Consider the following 23,965-nt stretch of genomic DNA (forward strand, 5'->3'; position numbering starts at 1 on the left):
AAGTTTTGGACAATTCTGGACCAATCCTTTTCCTGAAGAAAACCCTGCTTGCGCGCACGACCGATGTCCTGCCCCGTCTCCAGCCAAAGCTTTTGATCGCGATCCTGGCGTGAGCGGCGGTCGTAGCAGAGAGCAAACAGTGTGCGTGCCCATCTATATGCATAGCGTTCTAGGCCTATGCACGCATCAAATGATCCTAGCATGGCCTCCATTGGATTCCTGCAAAACTAGCAGAGGGCTGCCGATTCAGGTGATCGGTCGTGTTGTCTCGTCGCTGCCTCGGGTCGGCGCTGGCTGAGGCCAGGCGCCAGCGGCCACTGTTCTTTGCCGTTGGAATTCAGAGTTCGTTTTTACTATGCTACCAGTATGTATCATGTGTATACGATACCGGCATCTCACTGTGAGATCTACTTGGATTCGAGAAAGGAGAGCAGACAGCCAACGGGCTCTGATCTTGGACGTACCTAGACCATGACGTGTGGGTACTCTGCACCAGAAACCGTACTGTCGATTAGGAAAAAGATGAACCAAACAGCAGCGGGCCAGAGACAGGAGCAAGGAGCGTCCGTACACGATAAGCGTGCCCTTCATCTGCTCTTTTCCTCCATCATGCGCTTAACAAGTACTTCTACGTCGGAGCTGTCATGCCTGTAGCGGAAACGAAAGCTGATCGATGTTTTAATCTCCGGTGTGCTCCAAAGGTAGCAATTTGGTACAGGCCAACCTCAGAAAAGAGAGCCAAAGGAAAAAGGTTCCAGTGGGTGAAGAAAGAAAGGAGGAAAAAGCGGGAACCCGAAACAAAAGGGACACCATGTTTTGGGATGGGTTGGGAACATAGAAGGCTCAGGCTCTGCCTGTTTGTTCAGTCTTGTTCACCGGAAATCCTCCATTGTCCAATCCAAATCACAGGTTACGATCACATGGCCTGTAAAAGCACTGCCGCCTGCTACACCGTTTTCAGCTGGGCCATGATGATTGATGAGCTTGGGTGGGCAAGACTATAGCCTGAACTCCTGATGCAGTTCGTCTACTGCCTGAAAATAGTTGGCCACTGGCCAGTGTTGCCTGTTCTAATTAGTTCGATGACAGTTGCACCCAAAAAAAGGTAGGACCTTGGATTCCATTTCCGTGGCAACGGTCGCAAAACCGATGAGCGCTGTTTGCAGCACTGCACTGCTTTTTGGGGTGAGTAGGCGCGGCCAAAGTTCAAGATTCAGGTCATGTGTCTTGGGGCAGCGAGACGCTTTTTCCTTATATTTAGTATCCTTGGTTGCTCGAATTTCAGAGCCTAATCACCATGGCTCAAGGCATTAACTGATGCTGCAAGCAGGATGCTTTAGCATACGAGGCTCCTGATGGTCGCCATTGCTAAACCAAAAAAAAAAAGTCACATAAAGTGGAAGAAGAGCAAAGAAATCGACCTGATTGACAGTTTAACGGTTACATCGTATATGTCATCATCATGATACATCGTATATGTCATCATGATACTATATCGTATCTGTCATCATGATCTAGCGTGGACTCTGAAGATGATTTCAAGATGCTTCCTGACAATTTCAGGTACACTATAGCTGAACGGACTGGAGAACCAGTTTATCCTGCATTTTTCTCTTGACGGTGTTTAGCATAACTGCTTGGTTGTTCAACCAAAAATAAAAGGTTGGGATCATTCTGATCCTAGAGCCACGATTTGGACAAATCGACTTCTTACATAATAAACCAAACCAACAAGGATCATGACTTCTCATGGTACAGTAACTTTGGATGCCGAGGATGACAGTTGGAAGCTTGAGATTAATAGTATTCGTTACTACATTAGTACAAACTTGGGGCAAACTGCTAGCACCTGATGACATACATCAAGGAGCAGCTACCAGCAGAAAGTACACTAGATCTGGAATCTCCTGGCAAGGTACTTGATGGATCTTACAGCACAGTAGTACTACCATTACAGCTTATTCCTCGATAATTCGGTATTCTTTAAGCTTGTCTCGGACATCGAGTACCACGAAGGCAGGCCTTCCAAACCTCAAGGTTGCACACAGCTTGAACCTGGGTAGACTACCACATTTCCCACTTACTAGAAGCGAGAACGTGTGATGACTACTACTTTGGAGCAAGGGTATAGTATACAAATTTTCCGCAAGACTCAAACATTTGTGCATCCTCTTTTCTTGACAAACCATGTGGTTTGTGAGGAAGAAACCCAGCTGGTGAAAATATTCAATTATCACCGGCTATTTAGCTTCTGACTTCGTTGCTAAATTTAAGGATGAAGTCAGATAGAACACTGGTGTCATTGCATGTGTTCCTCGCGGATAACCAACTGTCATCAAGCTGAACATTTACATCCCTGAGGCAGGAAACAAAATAAGTCGAGTTGTTCAGATTCCATGCAGCATCATAGCCAAATACAAATCTATCCATACTCCCAGTGTGCTATACTTCGTACTAAAGCTTGGTTAGTGATGACAAAATTCAGCTAAGCATTAGTTAAGTGTTAATGGTATGCTTGACTATAAAGAATGACTTGATCATGCGGAGATAACATGCATAAACCAAGGCATGAGCGTAATACATGAAGGGTTGATTTTTTGCATCATTTTCTTATTGCAAAATGGAAATTCCATACCTCTTCAGGCTAAGAACTTCGTAGTTTTTCCGCAAATAATCTGCATGCTTAGTGAGAGCATCCTGGGCATAATCCTTGGCAACAGTTCTAACTGCAGCTGTCTTTAGCAAGTTTTCTAATGAACCATGTTTCTGCAGCAGTTTCACTGCGGTCTTTCTACCAAATCCTGGAACCAAATGCTGGATTCCTGGAACACCATCTGCTTCATCACCCATGAAGCACCCTGTGTAGCATAACTTCCAATTCATTAGTTGCTCAAGTATAACAGACTCCCAGTGGGTACCAAAGAAATATACTCACTAAGGCTTAAATCTGCAGTTGGATCACACTTGTATTGAGCGACATAATGCCTTAATGTATAGAAAGACCATCGGCCAATCTCAGGAATGGGCATAACTAACTGAACATCGTCAGATATCAGCTGCTTGAAGTCTTTATCTGGTGAGGCAATCACAACTCTATAACCTTTCTGTAAAACCTGTTCTGTCAAGGTAGCAACCACATCATCAGCCTCATATCCATCGACTCTTACAACCTGAATTTGCAGTTTCCGAATTGTCAGACTCAAGAATTGGACCTGGGAAACATTGAGGGACTGCACTACTTTAAACATCTGCTGGTTCACCCACCGGAACATTGCATTCGCGGAGAACGTCGACAACGCGCGAGTCAGCGCCGGTGCCGGCACCGCGAGCCCTGTGGGCCTTGTACGACGGCAGCAGCCGCCTCCTGTACTCGTTCCCTCCCTCTCCGTCCAGAACCTAAGTCCAGAGATAAAAATTTCAGAAATCACCCAACAACTATTCCTCTGTGTGGTAAAGTTTGGATGATGTGTGTACTCACGGCGACGACGGGGTCGCGGAGGCTGACGTGCGCGAAGAAGAGCGCGAGCCAGCGCGCGAAGGCGTTGAGGCTGCGCTGAGATCCGCGGAAGCAGAGCGGGTTGACGTCGAGGAAGAACACGCGGGGCTTGGTGGGCTTCGACGGGGCGCCGTCTCTGCCCGCCAGGTGCTTGCGGGAATGCCTCGCTGACGGCAGCGCGCTGGAGACGGCGGAGGCGGAGGTAGAGGGCGAAGAAGAGGCGGTGGCGGCCGGAGTCGCGAAGAGGCGGAGAGGACGACACCTGAGGGGCGTCGCTGCCCCCGCCGCGGTGGTGACCGGCGACGCGGCGACCGCCCCAACGGCGGGCAGCGGCAATGTCACGGACGTGGGCATTGCGCTTGGTTTGGTAGCAGCGGTGGTGGGAGTTGTGGATAAAAGGGCCGAAAGAAATACAGAAATAATCTTGCTGGGCTTCTGGACAAGCCCAAACTATTTTTGGGTCAAAAGCCCATAGGAATATACCATTACATGGGCCATATTTGCTAATTATGAAAGGCCCGTTAAAATTCATTGGCATTCAGCATAGAGCTTCTATCTCATCACTTGAGTCTTCTTTATGTTGGAGCTCTCCTTTCCCATGTTTCTGACAATTAGACCTCGTGCATTTGGGAATAATTCCAATCTGTTTTTGTTGACGCGGTTTTGAAATGGAATTCTATGAAAAAACGGGTATTTTATCCAATTTTTTTGCTAATAAAGCGAGGCCTTGTTGGAAATCTCTGGACTGGTTCCTGCTTTTGACATCCATATCTCTAGTAGTTATACAACCAGGCGGTTCCCAAAGATTTTTGCTTAGAATAAAGCGGTGCCAATTGTCACCCGGTGACAACGACTCGGATTAGACTAATGAGGATGCCAATTCATGATGCACGGGCACATGTGTCGAGCAGATTAAGCAACGCATATTCCAGCGAGACGCGCACAAACGAACATGCCTGATTGGTTCCTTGGTCGAAATCAGCCACATTTTTAATTTGAAAAGAAAGTGTAAGATTGACGCGCACAGATGAACATGCCTGATTGGTTTCTGAAAGACCTAGCCCGTGTGTGCATACGACAGGACGCCGCGCGCACGTCCGCCTCGGTCAGAGCATCAGCATGACCGAGTGTGCCAGTATCGCGGTCAGAAGACGACCTGAACGTCCTCCACATTAGGAAGGAGGACCAATTGGTCCATGGACAATTGGACATACATCCCAGTAATTTTCTTCCAAATTAAAGATTACGTACCGTGGAGTATACGGTTTCCACCATGGAGTTTGGACTGGCAGATGCAACTGCAGCAAAAACGGACGAATGCAAGCGATCAGTTGTTGCAACTGCGCCACCCGCCGCGCGGCAAGTGAAGCCACCGGACAGCCTCGCAGGCACGAATCGTGGCTTCAACCGGCCGCGTCGAATAGTCGAAGCATCGCCGGTCACGGCCATAGTGGTAGCACTACCGTAACGAGCCAGGTGATCATCATGTCGCCGACCGGCTCGTCCTCGTCGCGTACTGCACACACGCTATCTAGGACTAGGAGATTATTATTAGGAATCCTAGCAAGTGCATAAGATAATCTCAAATCACACGGCATATTCTCTACCACATGCAGTCGAAAGGCATAGAAATGGCGCGCGCACTTGTTCAGCCGGTGCCATCGGTCCAGGCTTCAAGGAGAATGTTTTCCCTTGATGCCCCACTTTTGTTTGGTCCTCCGGCCTCCAGCTTCTCCACCCTGGAATCGTGTGCTGGTCTGCCGGACTGGACGGCCGCCGCGCGGCATCCGCCGTGCGTTCCGCGGCCCGCGCACTACGGGAGCGCGCGCGGGGGGGGGGGGGGGGGGGGGGGGGGGGGGGGGGGGGGGGCTGGCCGGCTGGCAGATAATCTCGCCGCGTCGCCACCAGACGTGAGACGGACGCCGCCCGGCGCGGTGGCGGTGGTTGGTTTGCTACTTTGGTCTTTGGTTTTGGTCACGCTAACGTACGCCAGCGCACGCTGGCTTTCTTGTGCTCCTCGTCGGCTATCTAATCGCCTAGTCGGCTGCGTGTGGGGTGCCGGTGTGCAAATGCGAAAGCGCGCGGTAACGCGGAGCTAGAGGCCGGGCCAGTTTTGGGATCACACGAGAAGTCCCCTGCATAAGGTCCAAACGCGCACAGTAAGGTCCTATGAGGATCTCACGGAGCGACGCGAGGCGTGATTCTCAGATTCTGTTCCGGAGCCCAATCGTATACGCAGTGTAGTGTAGGCAGCGTGTACCTGAAAGCACAACAGATCTCCGATGTGACAGCAACGTGAAGCAAAACCGTGTTCACAGGTCACGGCAGCGCTGTGCCCCACACCATCCCAAGTAGTAGACCGTTCTGCGGCACCAGCTGACTCACACGACAAACATTGGTCCCCGCCTGCCATGTCATCCGCGTAGTATATATTCAAGCTAGTACAGCTCATCCAAAGCCGCTCCCGCACAGTTGGCCGTTTCCGTCCCCATTTCTCTCGTCTTCTTCCCGTTTCAAAATCCCCAAAATCCCAACACCGAGCCTTCGAATTCCCCCCGCTCCACGATTCGTCGTCCCCTTCCCCTTCCGTCGTCGTCGCCCGCTCTCCGCCATTTGGGAATCGGGGGCAGTCCAGCGACCGCGCCGCGCGTTTCGAGGCTCTTGGCTGGCGGCCTCGCCGGGTGGATTTGGAATCGCGCCTTCTCGGCGCGCGCACGTAAGTTCTGATGCTTTGCCTTTCCCTACCCGAATCGCGTTGCTGTTCGGGTTGGCTATTTGACGACGGGAGGGAGGTGATCGGGCGGGGGAGGATGTTCGAATTCTCGAGAAGCAGCGGCGGCGATCGCGAGGCATTTGGCCATTTCGGGGTTGTTTTGGTGGCACTGTTCCGCCGCGTAGTCGCGTGTCGCGCTGCCTGCTCAGCCGCCGCCGCCGCGCCTCTGGCAGCTGCTGCCACAACCTGTGGCATTCGCGCGCGCGGGCCTCTGTCCTCGGCCGCCGACGCTGTTGGTCCCGTCGTCTTCGCTAGCGCACGCGCTAGGACCGCCTCCGCCGTGGCGTGGTCTGCTGCTGCCACAGCCTCGAAGTCGCAGGCATCAGGAGCTGCTGCCTGCTCTGCCGTCGCGGAGCCCGCCACAGCTCGTCGCCCGTCCTCGTTCCTTGTACGTAGCTTGGAAGAGGTAACTATGACGCGGTCGTTGGCATCTCACGGCGGTTACTTTGTCTATGCCTCCTGGAGTAGTTTACATGCAACTTTAAATTGGACAACGAGTTGCGGCAATGCATTCTGGAAATCTGGAGTATCAAATGCTCGAATGGATGGTGAATTTTAATCTGGGGCGGAGGCAGGGCCTGTGCTACTTTAGCCTACGGCCCCGTCCCTACCAACGAAACAACCATTACTGTATTGCTCTGACCTGCAAAAGAAGAGCCTGAAATTCTTGATAACTGCATTTTCTCACTCATGCTCTAGTTATTGCTGCATGGCCACAGGTGGATTTCAGATTTTGGAATGTATTTCAAAACCTAAAACTGGAAACTTATACCAGTCATCAGCAATTGGTTAGGCATGCACTAGAATATAAGGACCTTGTTCTCCTGTGCAATCATGATGAATACTTGATATATAGCGACTAGGCTCGAGTTATGGTTTAGTTGAGCTGACGACTCCAGTATTATTTCTATGTGCAGGTGGAGTGCTAGCAAAATAATGCAGTAAAGTTGTGTCATAAGTAAAATGTGTCATGCATGTGCATCGGAAGAGACAAACATGAATGAGGTCAATTTCGACCTAGCCTGCAGTACATCCTGCTACAAAATGTGTGACCACGGTGATGGATCATCAACTGTTACTGGTGAGATCAACTGGTTGACCATGGACTCAAGCCCTTGCAGCACTCCTTATGGCAGCCCTATGTTTAGCCGTGAAAATTCTTTCTCAAGCTTTGCTAGTTGCTTTTCAAGCCTTGGTGAGTGTTGGAGCACTGTTCTCTTAAATACGTGATATGATTGTTAAATTGTTTGTACCATTTAAAATTATTCTCTTACATAACCATAATTTATTTATGGTTTTATTTTCCTCAGGTGACTCCCTAATGGACTCTGATACTGAAGAGGAGACTGAGCTCCAAGATACTGGTCAACTTTATCCTAATACCCTATTAAGTGATGATCTTATGGAGCAAGGAGAAGGGAGTTTAATACGGGTGGAAGAATGTCAACTCAGTGATATTGCTATTGTTGATGACGGTGCTACTTTTCCCATTCCAGCAGATCAAAATATTTCATCTGGTTATCCACAGTTGGAGACACTTGAAGACTCCAAGGAAAAAAATGATGCCACTAATATTATTTCAGATTCAGATCTATCTTATGAGCAGCATCAAGAAATTCTATCCGATAATCAATTTATAGAAACGAAATGTGGTGTATCAGTGGAAAATGTCGATCTTAAACAATCCGGTTTTATAGATGTTGAAAAGGTCACTAGCCTTCCTATGGCAGGTGGTGATATTATCCAATTGAATGAACAAGTTATGGATCGACATGACAGTACCATGGAAAATACAATAGTTTATAACAACATATCAAATACTGAACCTGACATGAAAAATGGTGCTAACTTTGATAACGAAAATGAATGCCTATACCCACTAGTGTTGCCCAGTTTTGATGCAGATCCTCTCATTTGGTTACCTCCGGAACCAGAAAATAAGGAAGATGACTTCGATACTGTTTTAAATATCTGTGATCAGAGTGAAAATTACAGCACTGGGTGGGGTGAGTCAAGTTTAAATGTAAACTTAGCGGAGAGAAGTAGGGAAAGCCGTGAAGACCAATTGCAGAAAGTAATGTCAGAAGTTATGAATGGGCAATTCAAGATCCTTGTAAGTCGTTTCTTGGCTGCTGAAGGGTTCTCTTTATCTGATGGAGGCACCAATAAGAACTGGCTTGATATTGTTGCTTCATTGTCATGGGATGCTGCACAACTTGTCAAGCCTGATGCCAGTTCTGGAAATGAAATGGATCCTGGTATGTATGTGAAGGTTAAATGCATAGCTTCAGGATCTTACAAGCAGAGGTAACAAATTGATATTTTACTGTTCGTTCTTTATCCTTACTTTGTCTCAATTAGGTGCCTTTTGTTCTTTTGATAGCGAAGTGATCAATGGTCTTGTTTTTAAGAAGGGTGCTTCACACAAGCAGATGCGTGCCAATATAAAGCATCCAAAATTGTTACTCCTTCAGGGTGCTCTTGGCTATTCATCAACAGGGCTGTCATCAATAAATTCAATGAAACAGGTGCGCATGCATGCTCTTAGCCAAAGCTTATTTAAATTGCATAGATATAATACCAAATAATAGGGGGAATTTACCAAATTCCTCTTATTGACCAGGAAAACGAACATCTGGAGAAAACCCTTTGTGAAATGATAGGCAAATGCCAGCCTGATGTTATATTGGTGGAGAAAGCAGTTTCCCGTAATGTCAACGAATATATACAGAAACAAAGAGTTGCCGTAGTTAGTGAGATGAATATCCATCGGCTGGAAAGAATTGCTCGTTGCACTGGCTCTCCAGTAATGTCATTGCAGGATGTTCTTGCAAAACCCAGCCTTACTAAACAATGTGAGTCTCTCCATTTTGAAAAGTTCGTTGAAGAGCATAATATTACTGGAGAAGATGGAAGGAAGTCCTGCAAAACATTTTTGTTTCTAGAGGGTTTTCCAAGACCTCTGGGATGTACAGTATGTTCTCTCTTTCTTTTGTAGTTCTGTATATGCAATGTTTTCTATTTATGTACACTATGTGCCTTTTTTACCATTTTGCTCATCACCTTCCTATTTTATCTGCTCGTTCTGCTTTTCTAGTTCTGATTATTTTGACATTATTTTGTAGATATTGCTGAAAGGAGCAACAAGAGAAGAACTTAAGAAGATTAAGCGTGTCCTTCATTTCACTGTCTTTGCAGCTTACCATTTGATCCTTGAAACTTCATTCTTTGCTGATCAAAAATTATTTACGACAGATAAAATTACCACAGGGAAACAAAAGTGCTTTAAAACTAATCCACAGCTGCTTGGTCCCTGTTATGATAGTTCGAAAAACACTGACACCATGAAACATAGCACGCCAACTTGTGATGATCAGTATGCTAATCAGGAAAAGCTCATTCATACTGAAAAATCTATACCACTGCACCTTCATGATTCCAAAATTATGGTGCCTGAAGATCCTGCCAGTGAAAAGCATATTGACAGCAAAGGCGTTCAGTCATATTCACCACTCCCTGTTATGGATCCCTCGACAACTTTTATGCAGGATACGTCATCATCAGATTATGCGGAGTCAAACACATGTGATGGTTTTGATGGCTCAACATTCACAAATAATTCCAAAGAGGTGCAGAAATTTCAAGAAGCTGTTGATGGAAATTTTTCTGGGAGTGGAGCTGCCTTGAATACTCAGGACATCTTGATTTCAATGTCTAGCCAACATATCAAGAACAAAGCTGTTTGCGATCAGAATCACCTTTCCCGGATAACTTATTATGGGTATTTTGATACATCTCTTGGACGACATTTGCAAGATAATTTACTTAATGAGGTGATACATCTTTATTTTTTGTTAATTTAAGAGATCCTTCATTTTCCTTGCTTTTGTTTCCGATAATAAGAAAATTATTTACAGAAACAGAGCTGCTTATCATGTGGTGAGTCTCCAGAAGCCCACATGTACTCTTATACCCACCATAATGGCATTCTCACTGTTCTGGTGAAAAGACTTCCTTTGGAGTCATCCCTTTCTGGTGAGGCTCAAGGGAAAATTTGGATGTGGACCAGATGCTTAAGATGCAATGCTAAGCCAAATCGTAGGGTTATAATATCTTCCTCTGCACGTAATCTGTCGTTTGGGAAGTTCTTGGAACTCAGCTTCTCAACTCATTCTGCTGCCAAGAAGCTACCAGCATGTGGGCACTTGCTGCATAGAGACTGCCTACGTTTCTTTGGGTAAATGTCTGCAAGACTACTGCATAAATATGAAAATATGTTTTCTTCAAGATTTCACAGATATTTCTTTATTCTTTGCAGATTGGGATCCAAAGTTGCCATGTTCAGATACTCATCTGTTGAAATATATTCTGCTCGTAAGCCTCCATTGACTTTGGAGTTCAATAACCGAAACAAAAAGGATTGGCTTGATGTCGAAGTGAATAATGTATGCTTCTGCAACATATTTGCTGTTGCTGCTTATTTTTCTTCAGCTAATCACACACTTGTATGCTAACATTGTTCATATGTTTAAGGTCCTTCTTAAATGGAAGCAACTCTTCTCAGAAATTGAAAATGTAATACAAGGCTTAAGATCACGATACTCTACTCAAGCCATGGGGAAAGACACCAACGTTTCAGTATATGAGGGATTACTTTTGGAGGTGGCTAGTATGCTTATGCAAGAAAAACATGAAGTTGAGGTAACCATCATGCATCAATTCTATTATCCTGTGTATTTCTTGATTTTCTTATGCAAAGGATTTTCTGACTATTTTTGGTACACAAGGTTTCTCTGAAGGCGTTTAACCAAGTTGCAATACCCAAGAGTTTTGCACATGAGATCCTTGATTTGAACTGGCTGTACCAGCAACTTCTTCTTGGGTTCTATGTTTGGGATCTTCGTTTGCTTCATACTCTCCATTACATTAAATTTAGTACTACATCTTCAGACAATTCTATTCACGAAAGCACAGTGAAGAATGAGCTGAAGAATTCCGGAAGTATTGCCATCCAAGACGCACCGGCAGTCAAGAACACTGGAATAGAAAGAAAGGAAGCAACTATAAATTCTTATGGCAGCTGTGATGATTCATGTGCCAATAAAATTTTGGATAAGGCTCAGCTTACTGATAAACTGATAATCAAAGAGCATGAGCTGCCCATTTATCAAGATCATGATGTAAGATCATCTCTTTCTTCTCAAGGCAAAGTTGCTGAAAGTGGTTCACATCAGTTCGAGACCTCTGTGGAGAAATCAATTGCTTTACCATTTATGAATCATGAACAACCTGCAGCATCCAAAGTAAATAAAATGTATGGTGGTGCCATACCAAGTGATGATGCAGGGAAATGGGTCTGGAATCGATTCAGTCACTTGGAAATGGAATACAAGAAAGAACTTCGAGGCGGTTCTTTGGATAATTTTCACCTCATCAACAAATACACCCCATGTTCTTCATCATTGACACGATTAAAACATGAAATGGACTTGGGGCATTTTATAGTTGGCCGCGGCGGTAACATCTTGTCAATCTCTGAGGAGGAGGTTTCCAGCATTATTGCTTACGCGCTAACTATGTCTGAACAACAAGGGTCCTATTCTGATGCTGCACCTAGCAACTTGGAGAGAAATGCTTCTTTGCTTCCACCCATGCTGTCTCCAAACGAGTCTTTAGAAAATAATCGTAACTTTTCAAGGTTTACGTCACCGATATCACCTGAGGAATCAACGCCTCAATTTTATGATTCATTTCTATCAGCTCTAAAAGATCAGCATCCTGAAATTGATCTAAACAATGAAAAGATAGCTCCGAGAAGAAAATATACTGTTGTTTGTGTATATGCAAAGCAATTCCAAGAACTTCGGAAGATATGTTGCCCATCAGAGCTTGCATATATTTCATCAATAAGCCGCTGCAAACATTGGAATGCACAGGGCGGAAAGAGTAAGGTTTTCTTTGCAAAATCAATGGATGACAGATTTATCATAAAACAAATCAAGAAGACTGAGTTTGACTCATTCTTAGAGTTTGGCCTCGAGTACTTCAAGCATTTCAGTGTATCTCAGGTCTCAAGTAACCCTACATGTCTTGCAAAAATTCTGGGTATATATCAGGTGTGTTGAATCTTCAAGGAACTCCACGATGCAAACTGCTCCTAGCATCTATTGATATATTTCTTTGACACTATTTCAGGTTAAGGAAACTAGGAATGGCAAGGAGACAAGGACTAATTTCATGGTCATGGAAAATCTTTTGTTTGGACATAATATAATACGTAGATATGATCTGAAGGGTGCTCTTTTCTCACGATATGTTCCTGATTCAAAAAATCCTGAAAAGGTGCTGTTGGATCAAAATTTTATTGAAGATATGCGTACCATGCCAATCTACATTGAAGGAAAAACCAAAAACCTCATGGAACGTGCTATTTGGAATGACACAGCTTTTCTAAGTGTATGTGTGCCTGTTGCCAGAAAATAATTTTCTTAGAGTATATATACTTTCTTCATTTTGTAGGAGTATCTATGATTTTGTCTCTGAATCTTCTTGTTTGCATTTCCTTATGTTTGCAGCTCATGAATGTCATGGATTACTCCTTGCTTGTTGGAGTTGACAAACAGAAGAAAGAGCTTGTATTCGGGATTATAGATTATTTGAGACAATATACCTGGGACAAACAGCTGGAATCTTGGGTGAAGACATCTCTTGTTGTTCCGAAGAACCTATCCCCAACTGTAATTTCACCTAGGGAGTACAAAATAAGATTCAGGGGGTTTATGTCACAATACTTTCTATCAGTTCCAAATGCTTGAGTCTTTGAGAATTGAGACCTGATCACTTCCTGGTATTGGTGACCGTGCGACCTTGTCATGAGTTATGATCATGCTGCTGAGGTTCCGTGTCCATCCGGGAATAGTTCAAGCTCTATACAATGACTCAATGAGCAGTACGTCATCGGTCATCCTATGTGTTTAGCATTAAGTTTCCTTTGTTGAGTACTTCATTTTTGTGGTGTGTTTGTCTATCCTTCTTGTCCATTCTGATTCTCAGCAGTTGTACATATTAGCATTTAGGACACCATGGAAGCGCAACTTTTAAGCAAATGAATGGTGGGACAAACTAATGACCTAGCTAGTGTTCTTTACTGATGATAGTTAGGGTGGAGATCTAGGTTTATAGGGGTAGAGGAGCGTTTAATCGCCGTTGTGTTTATTGGAATATGCTGCTGGAATTCAAAGTCATATTCTCATTCTTTGACTATTCAGCTTTCTGTATTAGGGCCTGTTTGGTTCTTTAGTCCAAAGTTTAAGTTCCTATCACATTGAATGGAATGTTTAGATACTAATTAGGAGTATTAAATATATATTAATTAGAAAACCAATTGCACAGATGGAGGCTAATTCGTGAGATGAATTTATTAAGCCTAATTAGTCCATGATTGGATAATGTGTGTGCTAATCATGGATTAATTAGGCTTAATAAATTCGTCTCGCGAATTAGCCTCAATCTGTGCAATTGATTTTGTAATTAGTCTATATTTAATACTTCTAATTAATATCTAAACATTCGATGTGACATGGACTAAATTTTAGTCCGTGGAAATAAACACCCCCTCACTCTAATCAAATGAGTGGTAAGGTTTGTCAGAGCTGCCAATTATGGGTTGAGCACTACCGTGTCCTGACAGGCTTAAATACAATTAGTTGCCATTCGATCAATGTCTCTATTATAATGTGACCTACTCCTCCAAATTATAGGTCATTTTGGCATTTCTACATTCATAAATATTATTATGCATCTAGACATACACTATATATCTAGGCATAGCAAAACTATACAAAGTTAAAACGATCTACAATTTGAAACGGAGGGAGTATAGTAGAACATCATATATTGCCGGGCTATTTGGTCACAACATTTACATACGTATCTGTAACTTTGCCTATGCACTTCTCAGTTCCCGGAATCAAAAGTCTCCCGAGTCCTAATGCCTACATACTGTAAAGAGAAGGAAAGACTATCTAGCATTGTCTTTGTGATCATCAAAGCATCCATCTCAGGTTTTTCAAATCTTCTACAGGATGCACCGCACTTCTTTGTTTTTTTTATAAGGCACTTCTTTGGTTTGTGCCTTTGTGGAGGCAACAGGCGCCACAACACATCCGTGAGAGGACGTCATGCCTACAACTTACCAGTCCCTACTGGATTGGATTCATGGGCTCGCTGTTCGCTACTCCTGTATTTTGTGCTTCCCCGTTTTGCAATCTGCTGCTCAGAAATACGAGCAGTGTTTTACGCGCTAGACTGAGCCATGGTTCAACGCCGGGATATGCCCTACTGGCATGAATATGCTGGAACGCTGGACTTAAGTCAGAAACGAACTCTTCCCATTTTTTCTGGCGTCGGAGGCAAGTGAGGCATCATGCCACATTGCCAGTTTGCCACGGTATGAACTCTCAAATATCCCCCCGTCTTGTGGCGTTGGTTCATTGAACCTGGCCTGGATTGTGCGGCCGTTAGGACGGGGAGGTTCAACGTACATCTGTGACGTCCGTGGTGAAGCAAGCGTTGAATTGTTTTATGGTTTTATTTGTACATTGAACACTCTTTCCCAGTTTCTTGGCCAAGGATCAAGGAATCGTGCTGGAAAAAAATGGGAAGAATCGAATGTCGTGCGCGTACTGCCATAGTGATATTCCATCGATGTCGGAATTCCTACGCTATACTAGCTTTCAGCTGAGGATGTAGCAACGAAGCAGGTGGATCAGTACCTTATCAAAAAAAAAAAAGGCAGGTGGATCAGTACTCGGTTTCAACTTGTTTGTCAGCATGAAATTGCACACGACGCGATAAGATTCAATGAATCTGTACACTCTGAACCTAGTAGTTACAAACCACAGTCCATATCAACAGCGAAGCCTTCGAATTCTTAAAGAATTTGTTACGAAATGAATGAGCTTTTCCTTTCAGATTATCCGTTCAATTCAAAACCGAAAAGCTCTTGCCTGTTCCTTTTCAAAAAAAAAAAGCCCTAAACGTGCAAGCCCGTGTCGAAGCCCAACTTTGATATTGTGAAGCACATTTTTTAGATGGATATGTCATCCACTGCTACACAAAATGTGCCAAACGTAAGCACAAACGTTGCCAGTAGTTTCAAACATTATTAAAAAAAATGCGTCCTTTTTACGCTTTACATCTATCAGACGGCCAAAATCCGACGTCGGCTCAGCTAATTCATGGCGACTGCAGCTCAAGAAAAGAATCATGGCGACTGACCGGTTGGGCCCATTTGCAGTCGACCACGACCACGACGGCCCGAGTCCAGGGCCCAAGAGTTGGCGCCCAGGCGGCCCAGCAGCCAGCCAGCCTCCTCCCTCGCGAGGCACGTGCCCGTCCTCCCGGCCCGATGGCAACCGCACCCACCGTCTCCGGCCGGTTCCCCGTCCAGGTTCTTCCTCCCGGCCGTCCTCCCATCCCTCCCAATCCCCACAACCACATCTCACGCGAACACATCACACCACCACCAACCCACAACCCTTGCCTTCATCAATTTGGAGCACGGCGCCCATTCATTCCCCTCCTCCTCAGCTGCTACCTTCCGCCACCCCAATTCCAACGCGTGGTCTCGTGATTCCCAATTCCCAAGCCCCGATCGATCCCCAAAGGCTCATGGTGTTTTCCGCCGCCGCGTCGCCTCTCGTAGCCACCGCCGCCGCCGCTCCCTCCTGCGCCGCCCGCCTACGCTGCTGCTGTCGCGTTGGTTGTTGTTCTTGTTGACGAATTAGCTAGCTAGGGTTTGTGATTTCGCGCCGATCGGTTGGAGAATTTGGTAAGGTATGGATCTCTCGCGGCCTGCATCGTCGGACCTCTCGCTCGGGCTCCATTCCCACGGCCCCTCCCACGCCCACGCCCGCGTGCACGCCGTTGCCGCGCCGTTGCGTCTGTTCGACGACTCGGAGGACGCCAAGCCGGAGCGGCTCGAGGGCGGGGAGGCAGACGGGGAGAGGGAGGACGAGGAGGACGGGGGCGACCAGCATTTCTCCCTCCTCGGCCACTCGCTCTGCGTCAAGCGCCCGCGCCGCGCGGTCAACGGCGGTGGGGGCGGGGGAGGGGAAACCTCCTCCTGCTCGTCCTCGTCCGCGGCGCTGCGCCCCGCGAAGCGCCAGGCGATGGGGGAGGGCAGCGGTCCGGATCTGGAGACCCGCCGCGCCGCTGTCCGTGCCTGGGGCAACCAGTCGCTGGCGGAGGCAGACCCGGACGTGCACGCGCTGATGGAGCGCGAGCTCGACCGCCAGGTCCGCGGCATCGAGCTCATCGCGTCGGAGAACTTCGTCTGCCGCGCGGTGCTCGACGCGCTCGGCAGCCACCTGACCAACAAGTACTCCGAGGGGCTTCCTGGTGCTCGCTATTACGGCGGGAACCAGCACATCGATGCTATCGAGAGGCTCTGCCACGAGCGCGCCCTCACTGCCTTCGGTCTCGACCCTGCCTGCTGGGGTGTCAATGTCCAGCCTTACTCGTGCACGTCCGCCAATTTGGGTGTCTACACGGGGCTACTTCAACCCAAGGATCGCATCATGGGGCTAGAGCCACCATCAGGCGGCCATGTTAGCCACGGTTACTACACGCCGAGTGGGAAGAAGGTGTCAGGCGCCTCTATTTTCTTCGAGAGCTTGTCGTACAAGGTGAACCCACAGACTGGGTATATTGATTATGACAAGGTTGAGGAGCGGGCAATGGATTTCCACCCCAAAATTCTCATCTGTGGTGGGAGCTCGTACCCCAGAGAGTGGGACTTTGCACGGATGAGGTTGATTGCTGATAAGTGTGGTGCGGTGCTTATGTGTGACATGGCGCATATCAGTGGTCTTGTTGCAGCAAAGGTACGTGACAACTGTTGAGACATTATGTTATCTTACATTTTGTTTGTTTATATCCTGCTTAACAATGTGCACAATGGTACTAGGAGTAACTCAAAAGCCAACATTTTGTAATCTTACAGTTAGTATGGCTGTATCCTGCTTAACAGCACGCACAATTGCACTAAATATACATCATAATGTCGTATACTTGTGTGATTTCTTTGCTTGGAGGTAGGAGTAGTAATTTTGCTAAAGAACTAAGATAGCAAGCTAGCAGCAGCTGCCATTGACCTACAACCAAAGGTTTCTGTCTTTTCCCCTATCTAGGTTACCATTTCTTGTAGGTAATTTGACTGTATCTTGCTTAATAATCTGCAGCGATACCTGTTATCCTAGGTACTTATCTGCTAGAAGATTATGTATGAAAAACTATATTGTCTTGTGTGTTTGGAACCTAGAAACAATGCCCGTACATTATATATACGCAAATTGAGTAAATTCATAGTGAAAAGATCTTAATGCTTGATAAATACAGAAGAACACAAGTTCTTTTTCTTTAGGTCCATAAAACAAACTTCTTCTGTTGAATGGAGATCACTTTCTTTGTCTTTCGCCATGGCAAAAATTAAGTCGCAGTGATGGAACTTGTTGCTGATTTTAGGACTTGCATTGTTACCCTTGTCCATTGTGTTTGCACCTTTTTCGTCATCCTTTTTTTAAGAAAAATTAAACCCATTTGATGCATGATCTTGATGTCTGGTCTATTAGTTAGGTTGGTACTGTGGTCTGATATGATGTTTGAATGCATAAAGTAACATTTCTGGTTGTATTTGGTGCTGAGTTTGCTTTTGGTCCCAGATATGTAAGCTGACGTGTGAATTCTGACAATGTGTTTGGTCAATCACCTATTGCCTGAGATGAATATGATTTATGTGTAGCCTATTCATTTTTTTTTTGGTTTGTCTATGTTGGAACTGTCCTTGTCATTGTAATGCTATGGCAATCTAACCCCTGTTACCACTAAAATGCATTGCAACTGACATGAGCATTTTTTTGTTTCATCATATCAGATATTGCCTCGCATACTCTTTTTTCGTATTGCTTGTAAAGTTATAATCGTAGCTTCAAAGAAAGTTGAGCAATACCATATGTAGTTGCACATTCAGAGCATGATGAATGAAGCTAATCGAACTCTTTTGTCCTCCACCTGCAACAAAAAACACTTAAATGTGCCTGAAAGAGCTTAAGCAAAATGTGTTCCTGTCCTGACAGGAGCGTGGTACTTATGGTTGTTCTAGGTTACTCAAATCACTCCCATATTGGACTTGAATAGTATTGTCTTTACTCATAGGTGATATCGATTTTTAATCTTCATCGTGACCATCTTAAATTTATTTGTTGTATAAGTTCATGTTTGCTTGTGTGATATATAATTATATACATTTGCTAGTTCTATGCTCTTGATGTTGTTATGTGATGAACTGTTTGCTGCTTGCTGTTTAAGTATGGTTGAGTGAGATGAGCATACACTACTCACTGTGTTTAGCTTGCTGACACTTGGTCATCTTGCCTCTATAGGAATGCCGTAGTCCCTTCGACTATTGTGATGTTGTTACGTCAACTACTCACAAGAACCTCAGGGGTCCAAGAGGTGGTATAATATTCTTCAGGAAAGGCAAAAAATTATGGAAGCGAGGTGGATCTTTCTCTCAAGGGGATGAGGGTGAATACGACCTGGAGGATAAGATAAATTTTGGTGTTTTCCCTTCAATGCAAGGAGGACCCCATAATAATCATATTGCTGCTTTGGCAATAACTCTGAAGCAGGTAGCAACTCCTGAATATAAAGCATACATTCAACAAGTCAAGAAAAATGCCCAGGCTTTGGCATCAGCCTTGCTTAGAAGAAAATGTAGATTGGTTACTGGTGGCACAGATAATCACTTAGTGCTTTGGGACCTCAGAACTCTTGGCTTGACAGGTATAATTCTTCCTACTATTTTCCTTTATCACTGTCTGCCCACTTAATAACTGTTTATTATTTTTGTATAAATTGTCACGTTTACTTCTTTTTTTCTTTTTGTATAAATGTTTATGACGTTGTACATTTTGTACAGGCAAGATCTTCGAAAAGGTCTGTGAGGCATGCCATATATCTATCAACAAGACACCAATTTACGGGGATAATGGCTCAATATCTCCTGGAGGTGTTCGGATTGGTTAGTTCTTTGAACTCCAACATTGTTTTGGCTATTTGTGTCTATCAATACAAAAGTCAGTTTTACTGATACTACTGTGTTGCACTGTTGCTGCAGGAACACCTGCAATGACTACTAGAGGTTGCTTAGAGGATGACTTTGAGGCGATTGCAGAGTTCCTCATCAGGGCAACTCAGATTGCTAGCAATGTTCTGAGAGAACATGGGAAGCAGCAAAAGGAGTTTCTAAGAGGCCTACAGAACAGTAAGGATGTTCTAGAACTCCGTAATCAGGTCGAGGTATTTGCATCACAGTTTGCGATGCCAGGTTTTGATATATGAATGTGCATATATACCATAGTTGCAATTATCCTGATTCATCAATCATCAGCAACATTGCCGTCCCTCAGTTCGTCCCATACGATCAGTCTCAGCTTCAGAACAAGTAGTGGAGGGTTTTTTTTTCTTCTTTTACTTATTGGTCTTGACATTCGATTCAAGCAATTGTATGTACAGCTTCCTGCCCAAGTTGAGAATTATGTATGTAGTGAATCTTGGTATGACGAATTTCTGTAGGAGGTTTTCTTTTCCTACCAAACCTGTGTAGCGTTTTGAAACCTGTGTTTTTCCAGGCTGAATAAGCTTAACCATCTGACCTCTGGTTAATTATTATACGATGGGATGTGTTAAATTGGTGAGTATGCAAAGCCATTGAGCAGCAAGTGCTTGTGTGTCCTTGGCTGAGCGTTCAGATTTTGCTGCTTTATCGTTCATGCTTTCATGACGCTTTTGTCAAATCTATGCTGATGTTCAGAGCTTGTAGGTAGATTTTTGCTGACATTTACATCTCGATCTTGCCAGCATTCTCTTTGTGTGAATAGACTCCTGCCTGAACTTACATCTCGTGGTGGTCTAAGTACCGACACTGTGACACGGTTGTCAATGTTTCTAGCCGATGCTATCATGAGGCTCCTTCTGTTCGTTGTCGGGGAGAAAAGCATCATGGAAGTTTGGTAGCTAGCAGCCTAATTCCGTTCTCAGCCCAGACTCGCGCCCCTGTCTGTTCTCCGAGACCTGACCGGCGTGACCGCGACACACCACTCCTCTTTTTCTTTCCGGCCATGATCCGCCTCAGTTCCCTGCCGCGCCGATCGCGATCGATCCATGGGCATCGCTCGCATCCCATCTGCCGCTCCGATCTTTCTTTCCTCCGGAGAAATGATGGCCCGGCACCGATCCATCGACCCCGAGGGCGCGCGAGGAACAACACAGGCGCCGGCAACGGGGGCAGAGGGTCCTTTTCTTCAATGCGGAGCAGAAAGCCGCGCAGCTGAGCACCCAGTTCCCGTCCCCCGTCCCACCCAGGCACCCAGCTGCCGCCGTTCCAGAAAAAAAACGCTTTAATCATTGCCATCCACCACCCGCTGCCAGCCCCAACCCGACAACCGCCACGGGACGGAGCCGCGGCTGCCACAGTGTCTTTCGCAGCGGTCATGTGTTGCGCTCCGTCCCTTCCCGTCCATCCGTCACCATCTGACCATCTCCCTCTCCGTCGGCCGGCCGGCCGGCCGGCGTCTCTGTTTCCTCGGCGAGGGAGAGGGGGAGGAGGGGGTACAACGAATAATCTGCCGTGGCCCCCCGATTCTTGCGTTGGTGGAGGCCGTAATGATGGCCGGGGGACGGCGGGAACGGGAGTGAGGCCGCCACTACCGAGTAAAGAACTGGCGAGATCCTCCTCGGCGTTCCACACATTGCTTTCAGGTTTTCTTTCTAGCGGAGAAACGGTGCCGGGCCCGAAGTGGCACCCGGGGCCGGGGGATACGAAACGGCGCCCGCCAAGTAATAATGCACACGCCGCTCGGCTTCTCCTTTGATTGAGCGGGCCGGGCACCTGGCCGTGGAAAAGGGGGCCATCATGGCTCCCCTTTTGCCGGCGATGTGATCCGTGTCGCCGTCAAAGCCATGCCAATGGCAGTTGTGGTGTGGACACGAGGGATGCTAATTGCTAGATAGGCTAATGAGCTTCCTAGCCAGTGCTACTGCCTACTGATTTGATATCTTTGGCGTAGTTTTCATGGAGATGCCTGCCTGCCTGACACGAACTGATGAAAGGGTCGTGAAGCTGAAGCCGCGAAAGGGAGTGAACGCGGGGAGGAAGTGTAAAGAGGGCGGAAGCAACCAAAGCCGGCTGCTGGCCTGTTCTGTTCCTCTTTCCGCCGCGATAGCAAGGGTCCAACCTCCTCCACCCCCCTAGGCGAACAAACAAAAAGCAACCTTTCGACGCGCAGCTGCGAGTGTGCCGCCGATTCCTGAACAAAGATATCTTCCTGTGATCGATCAGTTGCCTCTCCTCTAGTCCCCAGCTTCCCTCCCTCTCATCTCTCTCATGGCCATCATGTCTCTCCTCCTTTCATCGCAGAGACGCGGACGCAACAACGAGAAAGGAACAGCATCATGGCCAACCAAAATGCTGCGACACAGATTCCATCGCTCTCCATCCATCCGTCCCTAGACAGAGATCAGAGAGAGGAGAGAGATGGGTGGACGGGACAATATGCTATTGGTAGTAGCTAGGGACACTGCTAGTACGTACGGAGTACGTATTAACTTTGCTTGTACCACCATGCAAGCAAGCAACAAGCATCATGCATTCATTCATGTGAATTCGTGATGATGATCTTTATGCCGGGCCTCGATCGGAGGATCGATCAGTGGCTGCACAGGTCGGAGAGCTCCTTCCTGCCCTCGACAATGTCGTCGAGGAAGTCGTCGAGCTGGCACACCAGGCTGTCCGTGCCGGTGCGGAGCACGTCCAGCCACGCCTTGAGCTCCTCCACCTTGTCCTTGACGACGCCGCCGCCGCCCTCGCACTTGCGCCCCGCCGCGGCGGCGCGCTCCACCTCCTCCCGCGCGGCCTCCACGGCGGCGCGCGCGCACCGGAACTCGCACATCCTGATCCGCGGCGCGCCGGGGCCGTCGGACTCGGCCTCCTCCGCCATCCTCTGCTGCAGCATTGCGATGGAGGCCATGAAGCCGCCCCCGGCGGCAGCGTCCGCGCTGGCCGACCCCGCGGCGCACGGGCCGCCGCCCGCGGCGGCGCGGGAGACGGCGCCGCTGGCGAGGATGAGCAGGAGGAGCGAGCTCGCGTTGTGCAGCGCGTAGAGGAGCCCCCGGAAGCCGTTGAAGCCGGTGAGCCTGGCGTCCGTGGCGCGCAGCAGCAGCCGCTCGTCGAGCTGCAGCGACAGCGGCGCGATCCTCGCGTCCGCGAGCGCGCGGTTCTCCTCCTCCGCAGCCATCGCCTCCCTCCTTGACGCCGAGATCGCCCTCATCACCTGCACGCACCAATCAGAACATTGCAATAATCGATGATGATGATGCACACCACAAACGGAACCAAGAAAGTTTTTTATATTCAAAAAAGAAAGAACCAAGAAAGTTTTTTATTCAAAAAAGGAAGAACCAACAAAGTTTCAGACTTCAGAGAGAAAGAAACAGAGCAAAGGAAGGAAATGATCAATAGCGATCGATCGCAGGATGTTTCAACGGAAGGAAGAACCAACCTGGCGAGTGGCTAGAGGGGAGGGATCCTGGAGCCAGTCATCCAGCGCCGCGGCGGCGCACGAGGCCGCGGCACAGTAGCGCTCGACGGAGGCGAGCCCGAGCTTGACGGCGAGGCAAGCGTCCCAGAGGCGCGCCGTCTCGTCCATGTACTCGTCGAGCCACCGCCCGCCCGGCGGCAGGTGGAGCTGGCCCACCATGAGCGTGAGCTGCGAGTGCAAACCCCTGAGCAGCGCCGCCGCCCGGAGCAGCGCCGGCAGCGACGACAGCCCACCGGCGCGGCCCAGGTCGTCCAGCCCCCTCGCCAGGGACGTGAAGAAGGCGTTCATGGCGTCGTCGTCTGCCTCCGCCGCCACCGCCCACGCCGCTGTCTCCGCCGCCGCACTGTTGGAATCGGGAAAGGGAGGCCGGCTCGGCTGGCTATATATAGCTAGCTAGCTCGCTCGCTAGCGCTCGGTGCACCGGCACGGCAAGCAAGAAGAGGAGCAGCAGCAGGGGAGAGGAGAGGATAGCACGGCACGAGACTAGGAGAGAGGCAGGCGACACCGCGACAGACATGGGAGGAGAGGAGTGGAGCGCGGAGGAGCGCAATGATGCGTGTCTAGACGGGAGGGGGAAGGGTGATGATGGCTCGGAGGCGGGGCGGGGGCAGCGGCAGCGGCAGCGGCAGCAGAGCCATGGTCGCGGTCGCGGCTGCTGCTCGACGCTGCTCTCGCCTTCTCGGCTCTGTGTCCGTGCGGCAGCGGGCAGGTCGCGGCGTGTACGAGTGGGCGTGCTTAATCGCTGCTGCTTACCAAACTTTAACGTGCCTGGGGTTCGGTTTGCTCTGGTTTCAGGGAAAGGAGGGTTAGCGACTTAGCGTTAACCGCAGTCGTCGGTTTGACCGCGCCACCGCAGGGGTTACCGCCCAAAAAGCGGTGCGGTTCCCTGTCATCAGCCAAGTGGGGCCCTTGGAGGTTTCCTGCTGGCAGCATTCGTTGAATTTCCTTGTCCACTTGCCTGCTTATTCAGGTCCCTGTCTCCGAACCTAATGAGCTTTTAGTTTCTTCCATTTAGATGCTTCTCTGTGTTGTGTT

The 23,965-nt window shown here is 47.7% G+C and overlaps 4 protein-coding genes across 5 annotated transcripts; 2 read left to right on the forward strand and 2 right to left on the reverse strand.

Annotated features, from left to right (window-relative positions):
- Positions 1-1,777: 1,777 nt before the first annotated feature.
- Positions 1,778-3,872, reverse strand: LOC117854592 (uncharacterized). Its single transcript, XM_034736819.2, has 5 exons — positions 3,479-3,872; positions 3,265-3,396; positions 2,936-3,170; positions 2,636-2,858; positions 1,778-2,356 (listed from the first exon to the last, which is right to left on the reverse strand). Exons 1-5 carry the CDS (start codon positions 3,848-3,850, stop codon positions 2,245-2,247), a joined length of 1,074 nt encoding a protein of 357 aa, XP_034592710.1. The 5' UTR covers positions 3,851-3,872; the 3' UTR covers positions 1,778-2,244.
- A 2,066-nt stretch (positions 3,873-5,938) lies between these two features.
- On the forward strand, positions 5,939-13,532 carry LOC117856736 (putative 1-phosphatidylinositol-3-phosphate 5-kinase FAB1D). Of its 2 annotated transcripts, none has more exons than XM_034739109.2 (12): positions 5,939-6,212; positions 7,187-7,464; positions 7,580-8,576; positions 8,653-8,797; positions 8,893-9,243; positions 9,395-10,102; positions 10,187-10,506; positions 10,588-10,714; positions 10,803-10,970; positions 11,057-12,385; positions 12,465-12,725; positions 12,845-13,532. In XM_034739109.2, the coding sequence occupies exons 2-12, from the start codon at positions 7,233-7,235 to the stop codon at positions 13,082-13,084; spliced, it is 4,878 nt and encodes a 1,625-aa protein (XP_034595000.1). In that variant the 5' UTR covers positions 5,939-6,212; positions 7,187-7,232; the 3' UTR covers positions 13,085-13,532. The 2 variants fall into 2 exon arrangements, with proteins under 2 accessions (XP_034595000.1, XP_034595001.1); XM_034739110.2 differs by having other exon boundaries at positions 10,193-10,506.
- Positions 13,533-15,728: 2,196 nt separating this feature from the next.
- Positions 15,729-20,022, forward strand: LOC117857045 (serine hydroxymethyltransferase 7). Its single transcript, XM_034739515.2, has 4 exons — positions 15,729-17,155; positions 18,713-19,115; positions 19,252-19,353; positions 19,450-20,022. The coding sequence occupies exons 1-4, from the start codon at positions 16,109-16,111 to the stop codon at positions 19,671-19,673; spliced, it is 1,776 nt and encodes a 591-aa protein (XP_034595406.1). The 5' UTR covers positions 15,729-16,108; the 3' UTR covers positions 19,674-20,022.
- A 1,937-nt stretch (positions 20,023-21,959) lies between these two features.
- Positions 21,960-23,875, reverse strand: LOC117857046 (uncharacterized). The gene is made up of 2 exons (XM_034739517.2): positions 22,892-23,875; positions 21,960-22,663 (listed from the first exon to the last, which is right to left on the reverse strand). Exons 1-2 carry the CDS (start codon positions 23,216-23,218, stop codon positions 22,040-22,042), a joined length of 951 nt encoding a protein of 316 aa, XP_034595408.1. The 5' UTR covers positions 23,219-23,875; the 3' UTR covers positions 21,960-22,039.
- Between the last annotated feature and the right edge of the window lie 90 nt (positions 23,876-23,965).

Source organism: Setaria viridis, chromosome 5 (assembly GCF_005286985.2).
Source record: "Setaria viridis chromosome 5, Setaria_viridis_v4.0, whole genome shotgun sequence".
Taxonomy (NCBI): Eukaryota; Viridiplantae; Streptophyta; class Magnoliopsida; order Poales; family Poaceae; genus Setaria; species Setaria viridis.